This window comes from Petaurus breviceps, unplaced genomic scaffold, assembly GCF_028583685.1.
Source record: "Petaurus breviceps papuanus isolate PSGF00001 unplaced genomic scaffold, PetGlider_PUasm1.0 76, whole genome shotgun sequence".
NCBI classification, from domain to species: Eukaryota; Metazoa; Chordata; class Mammalia; order Diprotodontia; family Petauridae; genus Petaurus; species Petaurus breviceps.
Window position 1 is genome coordinate 12,652,339 of NW_027186473.1, and position 23,666 is coordinate 12,676,004.

Below are 23,666 nucleotides of genomic sequence, written 5' to 3' on the forward strand. Positions count from 1 at the left end.
CCCAGCGCAGGCAGCCGCCGAGGCTGGCTCCCCACGCGCTCTCCCGGCCAGGCTGGCACTCCCCGAGTCTCCGCCCCGCGTGGCGCGTCAAACGCATCCCGGGGCTCGGAGCCTGCGGGGCCGGAGAGACGTTCCCAGGGACGTTGGGGCGCCCAGCGCGTGCGCGCCCAGCGCCTAGCAGCCTTTAGGCGTGTCCAGCGGCGGCGCTGGCCATGGCGCCGTGGGTGGGCGCCGGGCTCCTGCAGCTAACTCCCATCGGCGCCCTGTGGCTGATCCTGGCCTCCGCCTTCCTCCTGGCACTGCTGCTGCAGACCGTGCCGCCCAGCGTCCTTCCCCCAGGGTCCTTGGCTCTGTCCACCTTTTTCCAGGACCTGATCCGCTACGGGAAAACCAAGAGCGTGCAGCGCCCGGCCTCCTGGGAGGTCTTCGATGTCCCCAAGAGGTAAGTAACCTTGGTCTCCGCTTCCTAGCTCGCTCTCAGCGTCTCCTGGGCCGAACCCACACTGTATGTGGCGAGAAGGCTCTGAGGCCTCGCGCCGCTCGCTAGTGCGGCCTGCAGGGGGCAGCAGAGGGCAGGCACGGTGAGGGTGGCTGGGGAGCTGGGTGTAGAAGTGCGGAACCGTGCGCTGGCTGTGTGTTTGGCTACCTTGGCATGGGATGGGGGCGAAGGCTTCCCTACCTCCCATGCTAGGCACCGAAGGCGCAGACGACGCTGACGTTAAGCCATTGATTTGGGTAAGGAAGGTCTTTTCTTACCCCTGCCTCCCTCTTCACGCGCCTTGGCATCATTTTCCAGCTTTAAGTTGACATACTAAAAGTCAAAGTCTTTTTTTTTTAATCTCCTAAACCCCTGTCTCATTCATAACTCTCCTGCGTGTGTTCTTATGAGTGAATGAAAAAGCGTTTGTCAGGCTGTGCGAAAACAAAAGAGAAACCAGACTAGCCTCCCAGGAACTTACTTTTAAATTTTCAATCAATTTCCCTCCCAATTGAGAAAAAGAAAAAGAAAACCCATATAACATAGTCAAGAAAAGCAAAATTTCCCCCATAAACCGTATCCAGAAATGTATATCTCACCCTGTCCTTGAGTTCATCATCTCTGCCTCAGGTGGTGGGTATCGGACTTCCTTATTGGTTCCCTAGAATTTCGACTTTCTTTTAATTGATTAGGTTCTCAAGTCTTTCAAGTTTTTTTCATAAAGTTGTTACTGTATGAATTGTTATTCAAAAACATTCTGTGGGGGAGATGATCCAAACAGGACACAAGGAGGCCAGGGAAAAATCTTTTAGTGGGAAGTAACATCGGTGATGAGAAGATGGGTATCAGTCTATTGACACACCCACACCCTTTCCAGTAGCTGTGGCAGTATTGATCTAATAAGTGTCTTGGAGCAGGGAGTGGTACTAGCAGGGCAAATGGTTGATAAGACTGGGGGCAGGGAGTATCTGAGGCTAGCCAGATACAGTGAAGGAAGGAAGGAACAGTCATTTAATTACCTGCTGTGTGCTAGAAACTGTGCTAAGGGCTTTACAGATATCTCATTTGAGACTCATAAGGACCATGGGGAGGGAAATGCTATTATTATTCCCCATTTTATAGTTTAGGAAACTGAGAAATTAAATGACTTGCCCAAGGTCACACAGTTAGTATGTGAGACTGGATTTGAACTCAGGTCTTCCTGGATTCCAGTCCCAGGTTTCTGTACATTTTCACTAATCCAGACAGCAAGGCCCCTGAGTGGAGAGTTACAAAGTTCAGTGACCTAAGAACCAATACAAGATGAAAATCAACCCTATCAGCATTCAATGTTATATCGAATGAGATATGCCTCCTTTTTTTCCCCCCTAGGATTTGGACCCTAGTCACCATGACCATCTTAGTCATGGGCTTTTGTTTCAGTCTAATGGGCAAGCTTCCAATATTAAACAATGCTCCCTCTCATGTCTGGCAAAAATCCCCTAAATGAAACCATATCAGGTACAATTGATTTCTGGTGACTGCCAGAGTTGACTGGTTAAGTGACAACACATTTGTGTAGTTTTTCTGAAGGTACAAGGACCCAGTCTCTTCTTATCTTTAAAATGCCACTGTTACCATTTGGAATATCAGGTTTTCAGCATGTCCCATGTCGAGGAGATGTATAGGGCTTGTAGTTTTCATGAGGGATAAAATGGAATTGCTAAAAAAAAAAATTAGATCACGACTAATGAGCAGTTCTGATGAGGAATGGCTCCCTCTAGGTTCAGCAGGAACTCTGATCTTATCTAAGACCAGAAAACCTGCAATAGCGTCTGGAAAGAATTCAAGGTCTCAGGCTTAATTGGAGTGAGAGTTGTAGAAGTTTATTGTTATGCTTCTTAGAACCGGGCAAGAGTCCTTTAGGGGACCTTCAAGTGAGAGGGGTACATGCTTTTACTTTTAAAGGGTAGGGCTGCCATTGTCTGGGCTGACCGGAAGGAAGGGACCTCAGTGCATAGATAAAGGTTAGAGCTGACCCAGAGGAACTTGTGACTTTAGTGCATAGATAGTTTAGATGAGATTTGGGCCGGACAGGAGGAGACTTGAGGCAAGGACGAAGGAGTATTTGGGCCAGACCAGAGGAGACATGAAGAGATTAAGTAAGAACAAAGGAGTCACAAGGTGTTGCCTAGGCCTAGTGCTGATAGGGGGAAGGGGCTGGGAAAGGGATTTTACTATACAAATTGCAGTTACAATTGCACAGACTGGTTTTACAAATTGGTTCCACAAATTGACCTAGACCCCAGGTACCCCATCAATTCTCTGAGTCAGATTTGAAAGGACATGGTTTTGGTTATGTCTTCACTTTTTAAAAAAATTTGAGTGCCAGGGTACAGCTAAGAATGTGTTTACATTTGTCATTTAGGAGAAAAGAATGTGGAATCTTTTTGATGCCAACAAAGCATAATCCCAAAGCAGTCTAATCTATATTTCATGACTGATAGGCTAAATACAACCTGACTTCTGAGATGTAAATAATCACTGTGTTCAGACTGGTGGAGGAACAACATGGGATAGTGGAGAAAGAACCCAGAACTTTGTTACAGGCCCTGAGATTGTATCTAGTTCTGCCATTTACAAGATCAGCTAGGTGACTTTAGGCAAGTCATCTGCCCCTCTCCATACCAGCCTTTTCTTCATCTGCAAAATGAGGGTAGACCAGGTGGCTCCAAAGGTCCCTTGTACCTCCAAATCAGCAATCATATGTATTGGCATGGCTTGGTGGCAGCAGCTTTTCTGACAAGAGAACAAGAGAATGAAGAATACAGACTTTGATAACAAAGTGTATACAAAATTTGCCTTAACTAAATCTTAACTTTCTGAGATTATCCCCATCATTAAGCCAAAGGGGATATAATTTATGTTTGCCAGAGAATCTCCTAACTGGGAATTCTCTCTCATTCTGGTTTTAATCAGAATTAATTTTTTCTTTCCCTTCCAATTTTTTTAATCTATTATTAACCCATTGTCATGAAATGGAGGAGAAATTGCTTCTTGTAAAATGTTGAATTTCCCATTTAATTATCTTTAAAAAAAAAAAAACATGCTTGATATCCCTGCACAGTAGTTGACAAGGGGCAGTATGGCATAGTGGATAAAGTGGGCTATGAGCCAAGGAGACTTGGCGTCACATCCATTTCTGACACTAATGCTACCGCCCTGGGCATGTTACTAAGTCATAGGCCATCTTTGGATGGAGGGAGTGCCCTGTGCTTATGAAAGTCCAAGCTTTTCCTTCATTGACACAGCAAGTTTATCACAGATTTCTCTGGATCCTACCCTGGCACCGGAAAACACCTGCCACTACTCATACTTGTCATATGGTGAGCAAAAAATTGAGACATCCTAGGATTTAGAGCTGATCAGACCCATAGAAATCATCCAGTCTAACTCAGAGGCCCAGAGGTTAAGTGGTTTATTTGCCCAAGGACTTAGTGACTTTCCTTTATTCCTTATTATCATTTAGAGTTGGTTCTCTTTGAGCTCGAAACTTCTTGTCTTTCCACTAAATTATGAAATAATACTGAAGGACTTCCTCCAGAGTTTTGGGGCGGAACCTCCCATATTATGTCTCAGCTATTGTTTTTTCTAAGTCTAAACAATACATTTCTTTTTATATTGTCAGTGAAGATAATGGGACAGATCCAGTTAAACAATGAAAGGTGTGTTAACCATAGTTCTTAATGAGAAGGAAGTCCAAATGTATTAAAAACCTATATTTGATTATGTTATATTCCATGTGAATTATTTTTTGTTCTGTATGAGGATTATTTTTTTTCTTCCTTTTAAAATTTATTTTTAGTTTTCAACATTCACTTTTATAAGATTTTGAGTTTCAGATTTTTTCCCTCTTCCTCTCCTCCCCAAGATGGCATGAACTCTGATCTAGGCTATACATGTACACTCATATTAAGCACATTTCCACATTAATTGTGTTGTGAAAGAAGAATCAGAACAAAAGGGAAAACCCGCAAGAAAGGAAAAACAAAAAAAGAGAGAAAATAATATGCCTCAATCTGCATTCAGATTCCATAGTTCTTTCTCTGGATGTGGATAGCATTTCCCATCATGAGTATTTTGGAGTTGTCTTAGATCGTTGCATTGCTAAGAAGAGCTAAGTCTATCAAAGTTGGTCACATCTGATTTATTTTTAAAAATTAAAAAAACAAAAGGTTAAGGTAGGCACCTTGTTCATCAGAAACAGAAGGAGTTGGAGTCAAAGGACCAGGATTTAGTGCCTAGTCCACCACTTAGGCAAGTCAATTTAGCTTTCTGGGCCCCACTTTCCTCATCTGTAAAACAGGGGGTTGGACTAGATGGCTCTCCTATGATCCCATCTTTTGTCATCCCAGAAGAACAGAAATGAAGAAAATTAATTCTTTATGTCAGAAATGAGAACTCCTTGAAGGGGAAAGGAACAAACATTTATTGAGAACCTATAGAGGGCGGCTAGGTGGCGCAGTGAGTAGAGCGAAGGCCCTGGAGTCAGAAGGACCTGAGTTCCGATCTGGCCTCAGACACTTAACACACACACAAGCAAAAACCTAGCCATGTGACCTTGGGGAATTTACTTAACCCCAATTGCCCTCCAAAAAAAAAAAACCTATTATGTGCCAGGTACTTTATGAATCAATCGGTAAGCATTTATTAAGCACCTACTGTGTGTTTAAGGCATTGTGCCAGGCATTTCAGATACAAAAAGAGGCGAGAGTCCCTGCACTCAAGGAGCTCACTGTCTAATCAAAAAGACAATATGAAGAATCTAAACCTCATTTGATTCTCATGATAACCCTGGGAGGTAGACACTTATTCCCCATTTTACAGTTGAGGAAATTGAGGCAGACCAGGGTAAATGATTTGCCAGGGATCACACAGCTAGTGAGTGTCTTGGGCTAGCTTTGAACTCGGGTCTTGGAGACCTCAGGTCATTGTCCTGACTCTAGGACAATGTTCTAACCACTGAGCAGCCTTGTGGCCCTTATTATTGGGGGCAGCCTATGCTGTAGTAAGGCATCTAGGTGTCTAAGAGGATAGAGTGCCAGGCCTGGAGTCAGGAAGACCTGAGTTCAAATCCAGCTTCAGACACTGTGTGGTCCTGGGCAAGTTACTTAACCCAGTTTGCCTCAGTTTCCTCATCTGTAAAATGAGCTGGAGAAGGAAATGGCAAACCTCTCCAAAGTCTTTGCCAAGAAAAGCCCCAAGTGGGGTCATGAAGAGAGGGTCATGACTAAAAACCAACTGAATAACTAATGGAAAAAACACTGCTTACTACCTTCTCCACTCTGGACAAGTTACTTAATTTCTCTTTGCCTCCATTTTTCCATCTGTAAAATGAGGAAGTGTGAACTAAATTATCCTTGAAGTCACTTGCAGTTCTAAACATATATTCCTGTAATCCCATGAATTGGTCCTTGAGCCACTGCTTGCCCTACAGTTGAAATTTCTTCATTCCCTCAGGAATTTTATTATCTTGCAAGATTCCATCAGCTCTAAACCTCATACCTGCTCAGTCCGCCCTGGCCCTGGGGTCCCTTACTTCCTCAGGTTGGAGAATAGGACAGTAGAACAGCTTCTCCCAGATCCTCCATTTCAGGAGGGCCTCAGGACAGACATCTCATCTTTTTAAACCTGGTGTACTCTTCTGGATTTTATCATTCTTCCAAGCCATTTCCCACCCTCTCTCCATCCCCCTCCAATTTCCACCCTCCCCTCCACTTATCCTATCTACCCACCCCCTTTTTATGTGTTGTCTTTCTCCAACTGGAGGCAGCTAGGTGTCCCAGTGGATAGAGCACTGGACCTGGAATCAGGAAGACCTGAGTTCACATCCAGCCTCAGACACTTATTAATTGTGTGACCCTGGGCAAGTCACTTAACCAGTTTGCCTTAATCCACAACAGAAGAAAAAGGCAAACCACTCCAGTATCTTTGCTGTTAAAACCCCTTGGACAGCACAGGGTCACAAAGAGTCAGGCACTGAATAACTGAACAACAATTTTTTCCATTAGATTGTAAGCTCCTAGAACCCAGGGACTGTCTTTTGCCTATATTTGTATCCCTGGCACTTGGCACATAGTAGGCAATTAATAACTGTTTACTGACTTTGTATATGAGGCCAAATGGTGTCAAGGTTCAGTGTAACAACTTTTGGATAGAATAATAATAGCCTGAGTGTTCTCTGGGATGTATGTGACATTAAATAATCACAATTGCCCAAATTAGAGTACTTTCATTGTTTAACTCTAGGGACTAAATTTGGATCTGGAAGGGACCTTATGGATCACCTGGTCCCTGCTTTATAAAGAAGTGAAAAAAGACCTGCTCAGGATGCTAGTGACAGTTTATCTGATTACAAATGCAGTGGTCTTTGTACTGTCACCTCTCCCCCTCCGACCTCTGTTCTCTTCCCCTGGCCTTGTGCCTAAAGGTGGCCATGGTCATATGGAAGGGTCTGCCATGCCCATAGAAAACAGCAGAAAAGCTGCTTGTTCATAGACTACATGAAGAGGCCTGGTGTTCAGAACCAGTCCCTGGTCAGACTCCCTGTGCTGAATTCTGCTTAGTTTTGAAGGTGGTGGGTGGTAGGGGCCCTTGAGATCAAATCTTAGGAAGAGCCTGAAAAAGTTAAGGATTTAGATAGAGGGTAAGACTTGATAGATATCTTTAAATATTTTGGAAAGTTTTCTCAGGCAAGAAGGGATGGACCTTTAAAACAGAAGGTGCAAATGAGGTGATCTAGGTATGACTTAAGAGGATGCTCCCAAACAAGTAAAGCATGCCAAAAGTTGGAAGAGCTCCCTTGAGAGGTAGTGTTCTCCCTGTCATCAGAAGACTTCAAACAAAGTTTGCCTCATCCTTCATTCCCAGGCATGCTAGAAAGGGAGTTCTCATTCAGGTCCACATGGGGCCCTCTAGGTCCTCAAGTGCAGCCCTTTGACTGAATCCAAACTTCACAGAACAAATCCCCTGAATAAAAGGATGTTCTATAAAACTAGGACTGAGTTAAAAGGCCACACCCAAGAACCTAGAAGGCCATGTATGGCCTCCAGGCCAAAGGTCCGCCACCCCTGGTCACTAGATGATCTCTGAGGTCTCTGTCAACTTGGATTCTGTGAAGGCAGAAAAGATATTTAATGCAGACCCAGGAGGAGACTGTCTGTTTCAAGGTCCAACTTGACTAAGCCTGGAGAAGCCCAGAAGATGAGCCAGCAAATGATGATTCTATTCATTTATTTATTTTGGGCCACAACAACTTAGGAACTCTACTCCAGTTGGGAATGTAGATACCTGCACTAGTGAAATCACAGGCTTTTTGAACTATCTGAAATCAGAACAAATTGTTCGGGTCTGATAGTATATAGCAGACTTTGTCATAGTTTTCTTTTTTCAGAAAATTTAATGTCAGTATTTACATTGGGTCAGTGATTGGTACTGGAAAACTCCAAGTCACCTCCCTCACCCCGCCCCCTCCCTTCATGCAGCACATTGACTGCTTAAATATTATTAAACTTTGAATGTTTTGTTTTTCTGTGTAGCAAACCAGGCTGAGAATTAAAGCTCACATAAATTAAACATCTTCATTACATTTGCACAGGAGACGTTATAGGTTCTTTGTTTTCAAATTTCCTTTTAACTGCCAGAGATTTTACTTCCTAAAATGCTGTTGCCTTATAGTAATTTTCTGAGAAGTCAGCCATATATGAAGCAATTCGATTGCAAGGTTTTGAAACAACTGTCTTCCAGATTTGCACCGAAGACCTAGAAAGCTCCTTCTGCTGTGATTTTCTTGGGCGTGGCATTGTGTTGTTTTTTAAACTTTGGACAAACTTAGTAATTTTATCAGTACTCCTGAAGCTTGGAATGTGTGCATGACATTCCTGAAGTGCCTTATGGGAATGGTAGAAAGTGATGGGAGAACCAGGATTATACCAACAGAAATCTGATAGTGTAGCAGGAGGAAGTAAGGGTGAATTCTAAGGTGGCAGCATGTGGCTCCACCCCACGTTTGTGTTTATTAAAAAGAATTTGGGAGAGGCAGCTAGGTGGCACAGTGGATAGAGTGCCAGACCTAAAATCAGGAGAACCCAAGTACAAATCCAGCCTTGGATGCTTTGCTAGCTGTGTGACCCTGGACAAGTCACTTAACCCTGATTGCCTCAAAAATTATGGGGTGGGGGAGGAGTGGCTAGGTAGCACAGTGAATAAGCACTAACCCTGGAGTCAGGAAGACCTGAGTTCACTTTCAGCTTCAGACACTTAACAGCAGTGTGACCTTGGGCAAGTCACTTAACTCCAATTGCCCTGCCTTCGCCCCTCCAAAAAAGTGTGTTCGTGCACGCACAAAGAAAACCAGTCCTGCTCTATTGGTACAGCTGACTAGGCAGTAAAGATCAGGAACAACTCCAGTATGTTGATGTAAGGCTGCCTTAATCCATAAATGACTGGTGTTTTAAGAGACTTGTTCCAGATTACAAATGGAACAAGTTGGAATAATTGGTTTTTTGGAAAGGGATTTTTTTTTCCTTCTTGGTTTTATGTGTTTTGCTTTGCCTCCTATGTGTAAGGCTTAGCACTCTCCTGGACCATGCACCTAATAAATGCTTGTCGATTGATTCTTATTTATGGGTGGGTGTCTTTTAGAGAGAGAGAGTATAGAGGGACTGGAGTTCAAATTTCATCCATAACCAGGAGTTCCTGGTTATGAAAGTCCTTCTAGCAATGCAGATCTGTAGCTGTCTACTACAAGATGGCCTCATAGAATGGTGGAATCCTTGATTTGGTATCAGGAGGATCTGAGTTCAAATCCTGACTCAGACACTTATGTGTGACTTTGAGTAAGTCATAGAAGCCCTCTGGGCCTCGGTTTCCTCATCTGTAAAATGAAAGGATTGAATTAGACATCCTAGGGGTGGCTAGGTGGCACAGTGAGTCACCAGCCCTAGAGTCAGGAGGACCTGGGTTCCGATCCAGCCTCAGACACTTCTCTCTCTCTCTCTCTCTCACACACACACACACACACACACACACACACACACACAACTAGCCATGTGACCTTGGGCAAGTCACTTAACCCCAATTTCCCTCCCCTCCCCCCACCAAAAAAAAAAGAATTAGATGTCCTTGAAGGCCCTTTCTGGAGCATATACAATCTTAGAGACTTGCCTGGGGGCACCTGGAAGTTAAGTGACTTGCCCAGGATTTCATAGCAGGTAAGTATCAGAGAGGGCAATTAAGTGGATGAGTGGTTAGAACCCTGGACCTGGATTCAGGAACCAGCCTGTAGCAGCAAGCACCCCAAGCACGTCCTCAGGGTTTGCTGCCCATACAGGTTCTTGGATCTGCTTTGATAAAGGAAAGCAACTCAGAATGGGTTAACAAGCTTACTTTAATCAGTCAGACATAAATTGTTTACCTTGTTCAGGGGAAAAAGGTCAGCACCCCGAACTTCAAAGCATACAGGCAGAATTATCAAGACAGAAACAGATCAAGTAGACAGCTTTCCAAACTGTCCAGCCATTACATCCATACCCAGTCAACATCTGGGTTTCCACATCTGGGTTTTTCAAAGCCAGGGGACTCTCAACAACAGCTTCCCAGAATTCAGATCAAATCACAGAACACTTTTCAAAGTGAGTCCCAAAACAAAGCTACACATCAGGGCTTATATAGCCTTCTCCTGGCTCAGAGAATGTAACAACCTTATTGACTCACTGGCCAATCAAGAAGTATCTACTGAAAAACAAGCCTCCCACCCCAGGCTTCAGGTGCACTTTAGCCTAGGGGCAGGGAAGATCTTCCAAATTTGCATTCCCATTACACAGCCTCAGACACTTACCAGACATGTGACCTTGGGCAAGTCACTTAACTTTTGTTTGCTTAATGAAATGGCAAACCACTCCAGTATGCTTGCCAAGAAAACCCCACCTATGGTATAGGTGTGCTATGTTCCTCATGGTCACAAAGAGTCAGACATGACTGAACAACAAAGTATCAAGAGGTTGAATTTGAACCTGTATCTCAGTTAAATCTGAAGGCGTCTTGGAAATGGGGCGGGATGTGTATTTCTGGGTAATTTCATCATTTCTAGTCAGTTGTTTTCAGTAGTGTCCGACTCTTTGTGACCCATTTGGGGTTTTCTTGGCAAAGATACTGGAGTGACTTGCCATTTCCTTCTCCAGCTCGTTTTTACAAATGAGGAAACTGAGGCAAACAGGGTTAAGTGACTTACCCAAGGTCAAACAACTAATACATGTCTGAGGTCAGATTTCAACTTGGGAAGATGACTCCTGATTCCAAGCCTGGCACCACCTAGCCACCTTCAAATAAAATTCCTGGTACCTAGAGGTAGATAATTATTCAAGTGGAATCACTTAATTTCTCTAGACAAATAATGTTAACCTGCCCCCCACGGTGTGATGCTTGAGGATTCATACTACGGATAGTCTTGCAAAAATCTTTGGGAACCCTCATGCACCTAGTATTGCAGTATGTAGAAATCCTACCTTTATTTGACAGTGGAAGCGACAACATTGGTTTTTCCTGGATGTAGTTGTGTCACTGTCTCTGGAACTGGAACCCAGGTCAGGGAGTCATTGAGAGATGAGAAATGTTTCTAGCTGAACCTCCATTTAAATGTTGCAAGATTTGTGTTGTTGATGTTAAACTTTGCAAATCAGTCCCCTGGAGGCCTTCTGCCAGGGAGCCTTGTTCCAGAAGTAAATTTACAATGGCCTTCTAATAGGATTCAAGTCAGAAAAAGTGTTAGACTTTGCCCAGGCTGACTTAGCCTAGCCCCCCCCCCGACTCATGCCAAATTTCTGTTGTTTTTCTGCAGATGGTTTTACCATTTCTACATCATTTCAGTGGTGTGGAATGGCTTCTTGCTATTCCGTCTCATCCAAGCCCTGTTCCTAGGAACGCCCTTTCCAGTATGGCTTCAGGATTTGCTCAGAAAACTTGGGGCTTCACAAATGCAAGGTAAACTATACCATTTCCAAACATTCACCCTGTTTTGAGAATGTCAGGTTAGCAAGAATTGCTCATGGCGTTTCATAGAGAAAAAATCAATCCTTGCCCCCAGCCTGGTGCACTAGGAAATATTTTGTGGAGTTTGCTCTGGGTAGCCAGTGAGTGCTGGACTTGGACATAAGAAGATATGTAGCATTGAATTCTGCCTCAGATACCTACTGGCTACAAGACCCTAGGCAAATCAATTAACTTCTTAGCCTCAGTTTCCTCATCTAGAAGTTGGGGCAGCACCTACTTCATGGAGTTGTTGTGAGAATAAGATCATATGAAAAGTGCTTTGCAAACTTTAAGGTGCCATATATAAATGTTAGCTATTGTTATTATTGGGGTAGGTAGGTGGTACAGTGGATAAACTGCCAGGCCTGAGTTCAGATCCAGCCTCAGACACTTACTAGAGGTGTGACCCAGGGCAAGTCATTTAACCCTCTTTGCCTGAGTTTCCTCATCTGTAAAATGAACTGGAGAAGGAAATGGCAAATCTAGTATATTTACCAAGAAAATCCCAAAAGGGGACACAAAGAGTCAGACACAACTGAAAATGACTAACAACAGCAAAGTTATTTTTATTATTACAAATCTTGCTTAGAGTGAAAAGTAGAAGAAAGGTGCAGCTAGGTGGCACAGTGAATAGAGCATTGGCCCTGGACTCAGGAGGACCTGAGTTCAAATTCAGACCCAGACCCTTAACACTTACTAGCCATATGTGACCTTGAGCAAGTCACTTAACCCCAATTGCCCTGCCCTTCCCCCCTCCAAAAAGAAAAAGAAAAAAAAAAGGAAGGAAGACAGAGAGAGGAAAGTAGAAGAAAACATAAGAATGAAAATATAGAGGAGAGTGAATGGCTTTTACTCCTGTCATCAGAACCAAGATTTTGAACTTGCTTTCCTGTCTTTGAGGCAAGTGCTGTACCCTGGCCTGTCTATAGCTTGGAAGGCAGTGAGGGGATGCATTCTGGCCCATCAGATGGTGCCCACACATCATTGAGAGAGCGGATCCAGAGAAGCATCAGAGAAGCCTTCCCATTTCTGAAAAGAAGAAAGAAGTTTGCCCTGTCCCTCAATGTTACTTTGAAACATTAGTTTCTAGGAAACATACTGTCACAAAATAATCATCAAAAAGCCTCAGGACTTTGACTAGCATTTAATTATGTTACACAGTGAGTTTGTGGTAAAATAGTGATCCTACTTTTAAAGCCACTTATTTTTTAGACAATTACAAAATATCCTCTTCACATTAGCTACACTTTTAAAAATGGAGAAGTAGAAGGAAAAAACTGACCAGAACCAAAATTAACCCCAGTGAGGAGCAAAATGAAAATCTCTTCTGTCTGCCAGCTGTTAAACCCTGTCACACCTTCCCTAGAAACAAGAATTTGGGGCTGTCAAACCCAAACTTGCTAGCTGGGAGAGGAAGACCAGACTCAATCCCTTTTTGAAAGGAGAGAAGTTTCCACCATGTCTCCTCATTTAAACAAGCATTTTTCAGGACTTTGTTGAATTATACTAGAGTTTACCTTTAGAAAGAGGAGTTTGGATTTTCCACTTTTTGCTGTTCCTACAGAAGTGTGTGTGTGTGTGTGTGTGTGTGTTTGTGTGTGTTTGTGTGTGTGTGTGTGTGTGTGTGTGTGTGTGTGTGATTGAACAGTTAGTAGCACTTAGAGGGAGTGCAGGGGAAGGTCCAGAGCACAGCTATCCTTTCATTTAATTTCTCATGTGAAATGCAGTTTTCCTGCTTTGGGTTTTGTTTGCAGATCCTTTTCCCTTTCTGGTTCAGTCTGTGCTCTCTATGACTCTTCCTTCTTCTCTCTCTTACATGGCTTCTCTCCCCTGTCCACACATGGACTGGACCAAGGCAGGATGCAGAGGACTTCATCTGCAACATCTAAAAATGCCTTTTCAGCATCCAATGCTAGTCCTCTCTGCCAGAAAGTGCTAGGAAGTGCCAGCAGAGCTTGGCCTCCCAGGATATAGGGATTCTCATAGGATGAAACCCATGCTCCTAAGTAACTTCTCTTGTCTTTTGTCTTTCAGACTAGATAATTTTTATCTGACAGTGATGTGTTTTCCATGTAGCTCAGAAAGTGTCATCTATAGTAAAGCTGTAATAGGATGCTTAAGATAATTAGTTAATTAATAGCAAACATTTTAAAGTACCTACTACATGCCAGGCACTGTGCTAAACATTTTTTAAATGTCTCAGTTGATCCTCACAACAACTGTGTATGGTAGGTGTTCTTATTATCCCCATTTTACTGTGGAGGAAACTGGGGTAGACAGTGGTTAAGTGATTTGCCCAGGGTCACACAGCTAGTAAGTGTCTGAGACTGGATTTGAACTCAGGTCTTCCTGACTCCAGGCCTGGTGCTTTCTCCACTGAGCCACCTGCATTCCTGAAGAAGGTATCAGGGGACCAGGCTTCCCATCCCAGCACTGCCACTTCATTACCCAATAATAAAATCTTTGGAAAAAAGACTGGAAGGTTGTGTGGTTGTATGTTTAACCGTGGAAAGTCAGCCCCAGGAGGAAACCTCCCGAGTCTGTGTGCTTTTCATTGCAGGTGATGAGCTTGTGCTGTCTGCCTTCTTAGTGCTGGTATTTATGTGGCTCCACAGTATACGAAGACTCATGGAGTGTCTCTTCATCAGCGTGTTCTCTGAGGGCGTGATTCACGTGGTTCAGTACTGCTTTGGAATCTTTTATTATGTTATTATTGGCTTAACTGTGCTGAGCCAAGTACCAGTCAGTGGAAGAAATGGTGAGTGCTTCCACTTCTCTGGTTGGCTGGCTGGCTTAACTCTGTGGGATTCATTGACAGGGCAGTTTGGGGAGTAGAATGCCGGATGAGGCATTATGGGAAATTCACAGTCCCTTGGGTTTGAGGAGCTTGTGATCTTATGGGAAAGTTAGCAACAACCACAGATAACGCATTCAGAAGTACAAGCAACAGAAATGTATACCTGAATATGAATTTGCTTCTTCAGTGCGTAAGTGAACCTCAGGGACTGCAGGTGAGGTCAAGCTGAGATGATGGATGGAACCCCAGCCACAGAAGACTGGATGCCTTTCCCTGACCCAGCTACTGCTGCTAACCACTTGCTGTGCTCAGGTAGCTACATTGTGGCTCCTGACCCTCCCCTCGGGGAAATGATTTATTAAAATCCAGGTTTACAATGAGAATAAGGCCCTTAATCCCATGTCAGATAACAAAACCTTCCCCTTTCCTGTAATGGTAGGATAAAATACCACAGAGCCACCAATTTAGCGTCTTCTTCCCATCACAAATAACAAGCTGTTTTAATGGGAGGGTCAGAGAAAGGAGGAAAAGGGTAGTGTGAAATTGAAACTGAAATAGCATGCTAAGTATTATTGCTGTTGTTTTTGTTTTGTTTTTTTAACATTCCTTCTGTTTAGAACAGGGGTTCTTGACTTGGGATCCATAGATTCCAGAGATCTGACAGATTTCTAGAAGTCCATGAACTTGGAGGGGGGGAGGAGGGGAATGGGAATGAGGGGGAAAATTACATATTTATTCTCATTAACCTCTAACTGAAATTAAATGTTTTCCTTTGTTGTTTAAAAACATTGAGGAGTCCACAGTCTTCACCAGACTGCCAGAGGGGCCCATGATACAAAAAGGGTTAAAAACCACTGATATAGAAGAAAATCAAGATCATGAATTGTATTTTAATTTTTAAATGCTACCCATAACTTTGTCTTGACACAATACTTCCCAACAAGCACCCAAACAACATCCGCATAAGGTGCATTCCCTGAAAAGTTTATCAGTTGTTAAGGGAAGGGAGCAATGTGTCCTTTAACTTTCATACAATGATATTGATCACTGTAAGAAATCGGGTTGTAGTGACAGTGTTCAGTCTCAGAATATCTCACAAGCCACATATTTAGTGCAAGTTGGTTTTTATTACAGCTGTAGCTACCTGGATTCCAGCACTGTATTTCTCTCTGCCATGAATCTGTTTTCTCCCCAGTTATGCTTCCCCATTGATTCCTAAAGGCGACCCTTACCCCATCTCTACAAATTTAGATTGAATTTGCTATGCATCTAATACTTAAGCAATGGTTCCATTTGATTTCTACTTCCCTTTCTAAATTTCCCCAAAAGGCATTAGTAGGCTTTCAGAGGAGGCTTCTTAAATTCTTTTTGTACTTACTTCCTCTCTTTGTGCCATATTTGTTTTCTCCCTAGGGTCATGACACAGTCAGATAGATACCTCTGATAGTTCAGTAACCCTAGAATAATATGACTCAGTTAAGTTGCTCTGAATTTAATTAGCTAAATTAAATTGACATGTGGTGTTTTTCATTCTGGGAAGCACTTTTTTTTTTACACTCTGTGAGTTAAAGTCATGATTTTCACACATTCTTGGTGAATGCCAGCCACCTTTGGGTTTTCTGTAGTAAGAGCTTGCTTTTTTCCCAAAGGGCTTTTGACTGTTACCTTTCAGCCTCCTGACTGCCCAGCACCCAGCACAGTGTCTGACACATAGCTAGCACTTTATGTGTGTTTGTGTTTTGAAACAGTGATTGACATCATTCAGCTCCTTTGGAGCCCTAGGCCAGATTTTGTTTCCTGTTTGCTTGGATTGCTTTCTGAACTTTTCTTATGAGAACTCCAGGGAGAAGTGGGCACACGTGGACTTCAGAGTGCATTTGCCAGGTGCTAGATGCTATAACACCTTCCCTTCACCCGACCTGTTCTAATAATACTGCCAGTCACCCAGCTCCTGGAGTTTTTCTAGTATTCCTGGAGCATCTTACCTGGACCTCTCATTTTTCCTCATCCTACCTTCTGTCATCTTAATCTGTGCACTGTGTACACATTTCTGCCCCACCTCCTTCCCTACTCCTTTAGGGGATTACAATTTAGTAAATGTTCCCTTCCTGTTATTTGAAGTTTTTGGCCAAATTATCTGTGCACTAGGAAGGTCATCTGGAACGCTGCTGTCTGAGCCACCTGGTTTAAAGCCCCAAGTAAAATAACCTTTTATGAGGAAGATTGTGTCATTTGCCATCTCATATTTTTAGACTTATTTCAGGATTTTAACATTTTTTTCCCCCTGGAGATTCTTTTCCTGCAATTAAAATTCAAGTCCTATCTGTATGACGTTGGGGAAGTCACACTTCTCTGGGGCTCAGACACCTCATCTATAAAATGAGAGAATTGGACTAGATGACTTTTCTTTTAGCTCTAAAACTCTGATCCTATGATCCATAAGACTTCTATAGCTGTGGATTAAGATCCCTTGAATCAGCAGGTATATATCTACTTTTACGTCTATAATTTGTAGTTTCTGTGGTTTGGAAAAGAACTCATTCTTTTAAAAAAATTTTTTAGTTTACAGCATTAATTTTTATAAGATTCTGAGTTCCAGATTTTTCTTCCTCCCTTCCGTCCTCCCCATGACAGCAAGCAATCTGATATAGGTTACACGTGTACAGTCATGTTAAACATGTTTCCACATTAGTCATGCTGTGAAAGAAGAACTAATTTCTGACCCATCCCATCAGTTGTTTAATTTACCTTCATGGTAGGTTTGTATAGTATGCAGAAGTAATGACTACCCTCCATTTTTCTAGAAACTATTTTCCTGACATTAGAACAGAATGAATCACCTTTAAGCAAGGCTTTTGAACAGAGTTTTTAGTTTTTAGGGGTTTTTTTTTTTGCTTTTTGGAGGGGGGAGGGCAGGGCAATTGGGGTTAAGTGACTTGCCCAAGATTCCATGGCCAGTAAGTGTTAAATGTCTGAGGCCAGATTTGAACCTGGGTCCTCCTGACTCCAGGACTGGTGCTCTATTCACTGTGCCACCTAGCCACCCCAGAACAGAGATTTATTTACAGTTGTTTTGTACATAGATAGACCCCACTGCTTTCCCTACCACAAACCTGTCACTGTACTTCCTCATAGTGGAAGTAATGCTACTGCATACCCTTATATATCATATCATTGTTCCTAGCAATAACAATAGGCAGAGGACAGAATTCCACTTCTGAAAGGAGACATGGCCTAGAGCATGCTGATGGAGAAAAATACCCAACAGCATAGGATTTTCTGCCAATGGCTCCAGAGTTTGTCAGCCAATGGAGAGCAAAGATCTCCCTTGTCTAGAGAACTGAAGGGAAGGGGAGTTTCTCCACCCTGCATCCAGAAGGTGCACCTTCCAGGTCCTTAAGGAGAAAATCAGACTGGTAGGATCGATAAACAAGTTCTGCCCCTAAGCTAACTCAACAAAGTCTTTTTTTTTTTTTTTTTTTGCAAAACTTGTTATATTTCTGATGTCAACAACATTCTGCTAATCAGATGACTGTCATATCCACAGTTTATGTAGGGAAAAGTCTGTTGATGCAGACACGTTGGTTCCACATCCTCGGAATGATGATGTACATCTGGTCATCCATACATCAATACAGGTGCCATGTCATCCTGGCTAATATGAGGAAAAACGATTCAGGTGAGCTTATTTGAATTTCCAGCCTATCCCTGCTCATCTTCAGAGGACAATTGTTCTTTTCTTCCCTAACCAACCGTATGTCTTGGTGCAACTCACTTCCTATCAGGGTCTGAGTTTTCTCATCTGTAAAATGAAGGGTGTAGACTAGATGATCTTTAATGTTCAGGGACTCTTACATTTTTCAAACACAGTTGATGTTGATTTGTTTTGCTTGACAATCATTTGTTACAAGGAAGGGTTTGGAGAGGGGTGGTGTGCAAAGAATTAGTGGGTAGTAATAGAGATTCAAAAAAAGAGCAGCCATAAAATATTCTAAAATATGCAGAAGAAAAATAGGAATTCAGAAAGGCACACAAACAGGACAGTCTTGTTATACCATCATGTTAAAATTTAATATACACTAGAAAAAAATCTAACAGGTTTACAATTTTACATACAGTCCTCTTCTTTGCTCCTTATATGTCAAAATGTACATGTTGTATGATTAAGTTTACAATTGAAAACATTTAAAATAAACAAAATTCTTTGATTCTAAAGTGCTACCCTGTTTCCCACTTTTTGGGCAGAGTTGTTGACCTCTGAGAAAGGGGATAATAATATTGCCATCCACCTGTTTCCTAGGGTTGTTGGAAGCATACCATAAAGTGCCAGAGACATTTGTCTTGGTTCCTATAAGAATCATGGGAAAGGAAGAAAAGAGAGCTCAAATTAATCAGTTACTGCTTTTCTAGTTTAAAAAAGTTTGGTGAAATCTACTGACAATGAGGAAATTTTGGAATTCCTAAGAAAATGGAATTCCTAATTCATATGCTCACCATCTTTGGAGATTATGGAATTATGTGCCTTACTTAGTATTTATTTAACATTTTATGCCACTGAAATGCACAGCCATAAAATGTTTTTAAATCTTCTCTCCAGGAACCTTGTAAGTCTGTCCAATTTGGGTTACTGACTCTGAGAGATACTATGTTGGCCTCAAACTATGTATAAATATGCCAGGGAAAAAGGAAAAATTTTGATTTATAACCTCTTCCACTTTAGCCCTTTATTTATCCTACTGCAGTCGCCCTGCTCTTTCAGCCATCTTTCCTTTTTAAAAAAAACTTAAATATCAGCCTTTGGGATGTAGGCTGTTTCCTCATCTGTAAAGGGCTGTTGTGAGAGTAAAGTGAGATATTTAAGAGATTTTTGCAAACTTTGAAATGCTAGCTGCTATTGTTGTTATATGCAAAAATACGAGATAATCGAGTCCCACAAAGTAACATTTAAGTCAGAGTGTACTTTTTGGCCTAAAATATCCAGATAATTTACTTGGTTATCCTGAGTGTCCTCTTATTTTCTGAATTGACCTGCCAAGTGGTTGTTTGTTTCCTCTAGTAAATTCAATTTCAATCTAAAAAAGTTTATAGTTTTTTATAGAAAATTACCCTCAACATGTAAAATTTCAGTTTTTGTCATCAAGCTTATGTAAAAGATGGGGTTATAGCTTTAGGTTGGAATCTTTAAAATACAAAGCTAATTATGTCCTTTTTTTACACAAACTTTTTTACTAGTTTTTCTTTTATAATTATTAATGTTTGGCTTTCTGAACTGAATAGTTTTTTATATGGAAATTGATCATCATATTATGTTTTCTATGTAGATGGGTGAGACTAATACAGATACAAGTATAATTAACTACATTTTCTAGAACACGAACTCGCGTCAAAAAACACCCTCATTTCAAATTCATGCTGTGTCCTCTTTTTCATTTCAGGAAAAGTCATTCACTCTAACTACAGAATTCCTTTTGGAGACTGGTTTGAATATGTTTCTGGCCCAAATTATTTTGCAGAGCTCATGATCTATGTGTCCTTGGCTGTCACCTTTGGATTCTACAATTTTACCTGGTGGCTTGTGGTGTCCTATGTCCTCTTCAGCCAGGCTCTGGCTGCTGTTCTGAGCCACAAATTTTACCTGAAAAAGTTTGACTCCTATCCAAAGCACAGGAAGGCTTATGTACCATTTTTGTTTTAAGATTGTCTGCATTTTTAAAACAAACAAATCAAAACCTTTTCAGGTTCTGAGCAAGAGGATTTACATTCCCAAGAGCAAAAGTGATGGGATAATGGTGTAGGAAGAGAATTACTTGATGTGTGATGGCTTGGCTTGGTGAGCTGGACAGAACTATCCAAAAATATTACTTCCATTTTTATAAGAAAACCAGAATGAAGTAGCCTTATGAGCAGAAAGAAAGAAACTTCAAGAAATCAGTGTTTCTGGGTGGTTTCTAGTGCTTCATCCTAAGTGGAACTTTAGAAGACAAACCAACTGCAGCAGATGAGACTTTTCTAGGCCATTTCAAAGCAGACCAAGAAGAATTATTATGATGTTTCAGAAAAAGAAATAAGATGGCATGTAGTGCTGAATGGTTTGTCCAGTCAGTATGAGGTTTACTAACTGAGCAAAGGCCCTTCAAGAATGTAGGACACGCCTCCAATCTTTCTGCACTTCTCTTAACATCTGAAGATGACAGAATACCACAGCAGCTTACAGGTGAATTCAGAGTTTTTTGGAGCTAGTTTGTTCTTTGGCAAGGCACTATCAAAAAGCTTCAAGAACTTGGAAACACTGATAGACACTTTGCTTGGTTCACAGTCTAACTTGAATGCTCAGCAAAAATCCCATTTTCAGGTTGCATGTCATGGGACTGCCTTATAGTTGTAACCTTCTTAAAATGACAGCTTTTTGATAGGTCAGGAGCTGAGTCGTCTTGAACTTGCTTGATCCTGGATACTCCTTAGCAAATAGTACTATGATGGGGTTCCCATTGTCATTGTCCACCGGACTTGTGTTTGTCTAAGTTGATTTCTATTGTATGAAGAGCCTTCAAACAGTCTATTGGATTTAGTCATTTAAGCAGCATTGTATAAACAAATGCTGATGTGCTGACTAGCCTTGCCACAAAGGAGTTATTGATAGTTAACTTTTGGAAGACTTAAAATATTTCTGTTAGAACTCATCTCAGATCAAAAAAGTTCACATTTACATAGGAAAAGGATAATGTTTACACTTCTAAAAATAAACATTAAGGATTAAGTTTCATCCTTGATTAATGAAAGAATGTTATGTGATGCATGAGCGAATGATCCCCAAACAGGAAAAAATAGTTCAGCTCTCCCCCCCCATCCCCAGAATTCAGTGCAATATTAAGAATACAGCACCAGACTTTCTGTTTTGTAGGTTAAGGTATTACTTCTAAGTCAAATTCCTTTTGTTAAGCTCCTTTACAATTATCTTGAGTTGGTAACTTTAAAAGCACAAAGATGTGATGATTATGTTCTCTTTATCATTGGCTGGATATATAATGATGCATAATCCAAAAACATTCTACGCCCATAAGAAGTACAGATAAATCAGATGCTATTGTTGAAATCTTTTCAGACTTCAGGTTCTTTGCTAGTATCAAATATATGCCTGACTAGGCACATTCTAAAGTTATCCTGTTATTATAAAAACACTGCCCTTTGTAATTGTATCTGATTTGGGGCATAGGAGATATTAGTGTTTTTACCTCAGACAAGTAAATATATTTTCAGGTATGTGTATGCCATGTAACTATACAATTAGAGACAGTTGTATAGATGGTAGTAGAAGCAGAGAGAGAAGAGGGATGTTCTTTTTGAGATTATGCAAAAGCTGCTTATATTTCTAAGGGTTAAGGTTCAGCTGACCTGCCATCTCCCTTATAGGTGAATATTTGCAACACAAAATCACTATCCTTTACTAATAAATGGGAATCTCTTTTTCTTACATGTTACTTCAGAATCCTTTTTTTTCTCCCAAACCGTCAGAAGCTTCTTCCCTCTCTTTTGTTTTCTCCCTTAGTCTTCACTTCATTAGAAATTCTGCTGGCCCAAATATAAACCCTGCTTCCCACATCTCTATATGTGACTTGTATGAAATTTGAGTGTAGTCTATAAGCTTTGGTGTTTGGGGTTTATTTTTTTCTTTCCACTTTGTCTTTCCTTTCAGATTTAGCAGTACAGCCTATACTCAGACCAGTAGTATAGAGTTTTCTAGAGAAATACATCGATTATCAGGAGTAAAGGGAGAATATTTAGCATAGCTTCTGCTCTGGCAATGTAAAACACATCATAGTCACTTACTGATTTAAGGCGTAAAGCACAAATAATCCCAAACATCAGAGAATCGAAGAGTCATTTTCATTTGGTTTCAGGAGACATTTTTCACCTCAACATGGGAATATAGATTATAGCAGCAACATGCTAAGCCCAGCAAGGAATAGGCGTGGAATCAGGAAGACCTAGGTTCAGGTCCCACCTCTGCCACTGTGCAACCCCTGGGTAAGTCACACAACTCCCTAGGACTGATCTACCAAGTCACAGAGGGGTCATAATGTGCATTAGTTGAAGGAGTTCCCTACATAAGGAAATCGTCCATCTTTTGAGTCTTTGTATTTTAGAATTTAGATCTGATATTCTGGGAATTTAAAGGGCTTCAAACCAAATAATAAGTCCCCTGTGCATAAGCCACTGTTACTAGAAAGTTCTTCAGTTTCATCATTCTGTCTTCCTCTTCCTGGTCCTCTTTATCTCTTTCTAATTTTCCAGGATAATTTGAGTTACACTTGTAGAAACAATTGTTTTTATTTTTAAAGCCAGAAAGGTTCAGTTGTAAGAACCCAAATATGGGCCGGAACCATCTGCCTCCTTGAAGGCCCTTCCAGCTTTTGTGGGGCCATAGACTAAGCCGGGGAAGTAGCAAGGTCACCAGAGGAGCTGAAGGCAGAGCAAAGAAAGCTGAGCCAGTCATTGGGCATTGACTTGTTACCTTTGGCTGGAGAATCCTTGCAAAAGCAGAGTCAGCATTATACTCTGTGGGACACAGTGAACAGCCCTTTGTGCCTAAATGAAAACTGTCAAATTCTTGGAAGATTCCACAAATAATCTTACTCTACCCATGTGGAAATGTTCCAGTGGTATAAAGTCTTGAGTTCTTCAACTGGCTTCCTTTGGCAATGCTACGGATTAATTTGATCTCTCTGACTTCGTCAATACAAAAGAAAATCATGTGCTACCTCAATCAGTGTGGCTTACCTAGTAAGCAAAAATGTACCAAAAATAAGTCACGTGTGTGACTCCACCATGGAGCTCTCGTCTTTGTATGCTAATGTTGGCCTTCAATAAATATCATTTGGTTAGCCTTATCCCTTAATTATGCTCTGTACGTTAAGAATCCAAAATTTCATTTGTGGGGGTCTCCCCTCTGCTAGCACAGATGACAATCCAACCCCAACACAAGCCTTACTAGATGTTTTCATAAATTATTGTACCCTCTTCTCCTTTCCTCCCTGCCCTGATGTATACAGTGGTCAACCTTCTGGCATTTTGTCTTTCAGTTTAGCTAGACTGGTCTCCAAACAGCAAGACACATAGTCTGTCTCTTGACCCATTCTTGGAGCCATTTTAGCTTGTTATAGCTAGAGCTTGGCTTCTAAGGCCTTCATCACATCGTGATAAAGCAGTAGGTCCTTAGGGATGCAGTTGTATTCTGCATTAAATATTTAATTCAGTTTGCTGATGCTTATAGATATCCTACAATAAAAATTTTTTTTTCACATTTTCTTTTCCTCTATCTCTCCT

The 23,666-nt window shown here is 41.5% G+C and overlaps 1 protein-coding gene across 1 annotated transcript; it reads left to right on the forward strand.

The window, feature by feature from the left end:
• Positions 1–106: 106 nt before the first annotated feature.
• On the forward strand, positions 107–23,643 carry SRD5A3 (steroid 5 alpha-reductase 3). The gene is made up of 5 exons (XM_069105257.1): positions 107–442; positions 11,355–11,497; positions 14,106–14,303; positions 17,890–18,021; positions 19,778–23,643. The coding sequence occupies exons 1-5, from the start codon at positions 213–215 to the stop codon at positions 20,035–20,037; spliced, it is 963 nt and encodes a 320-aa protein (XP_068961358.1). The 5' UTR covers positions 107–212; the 3' UTR covers positions 20,038–23,643.
• Positions 23,644–23,666: the final 23 nt, after the last annotated feature.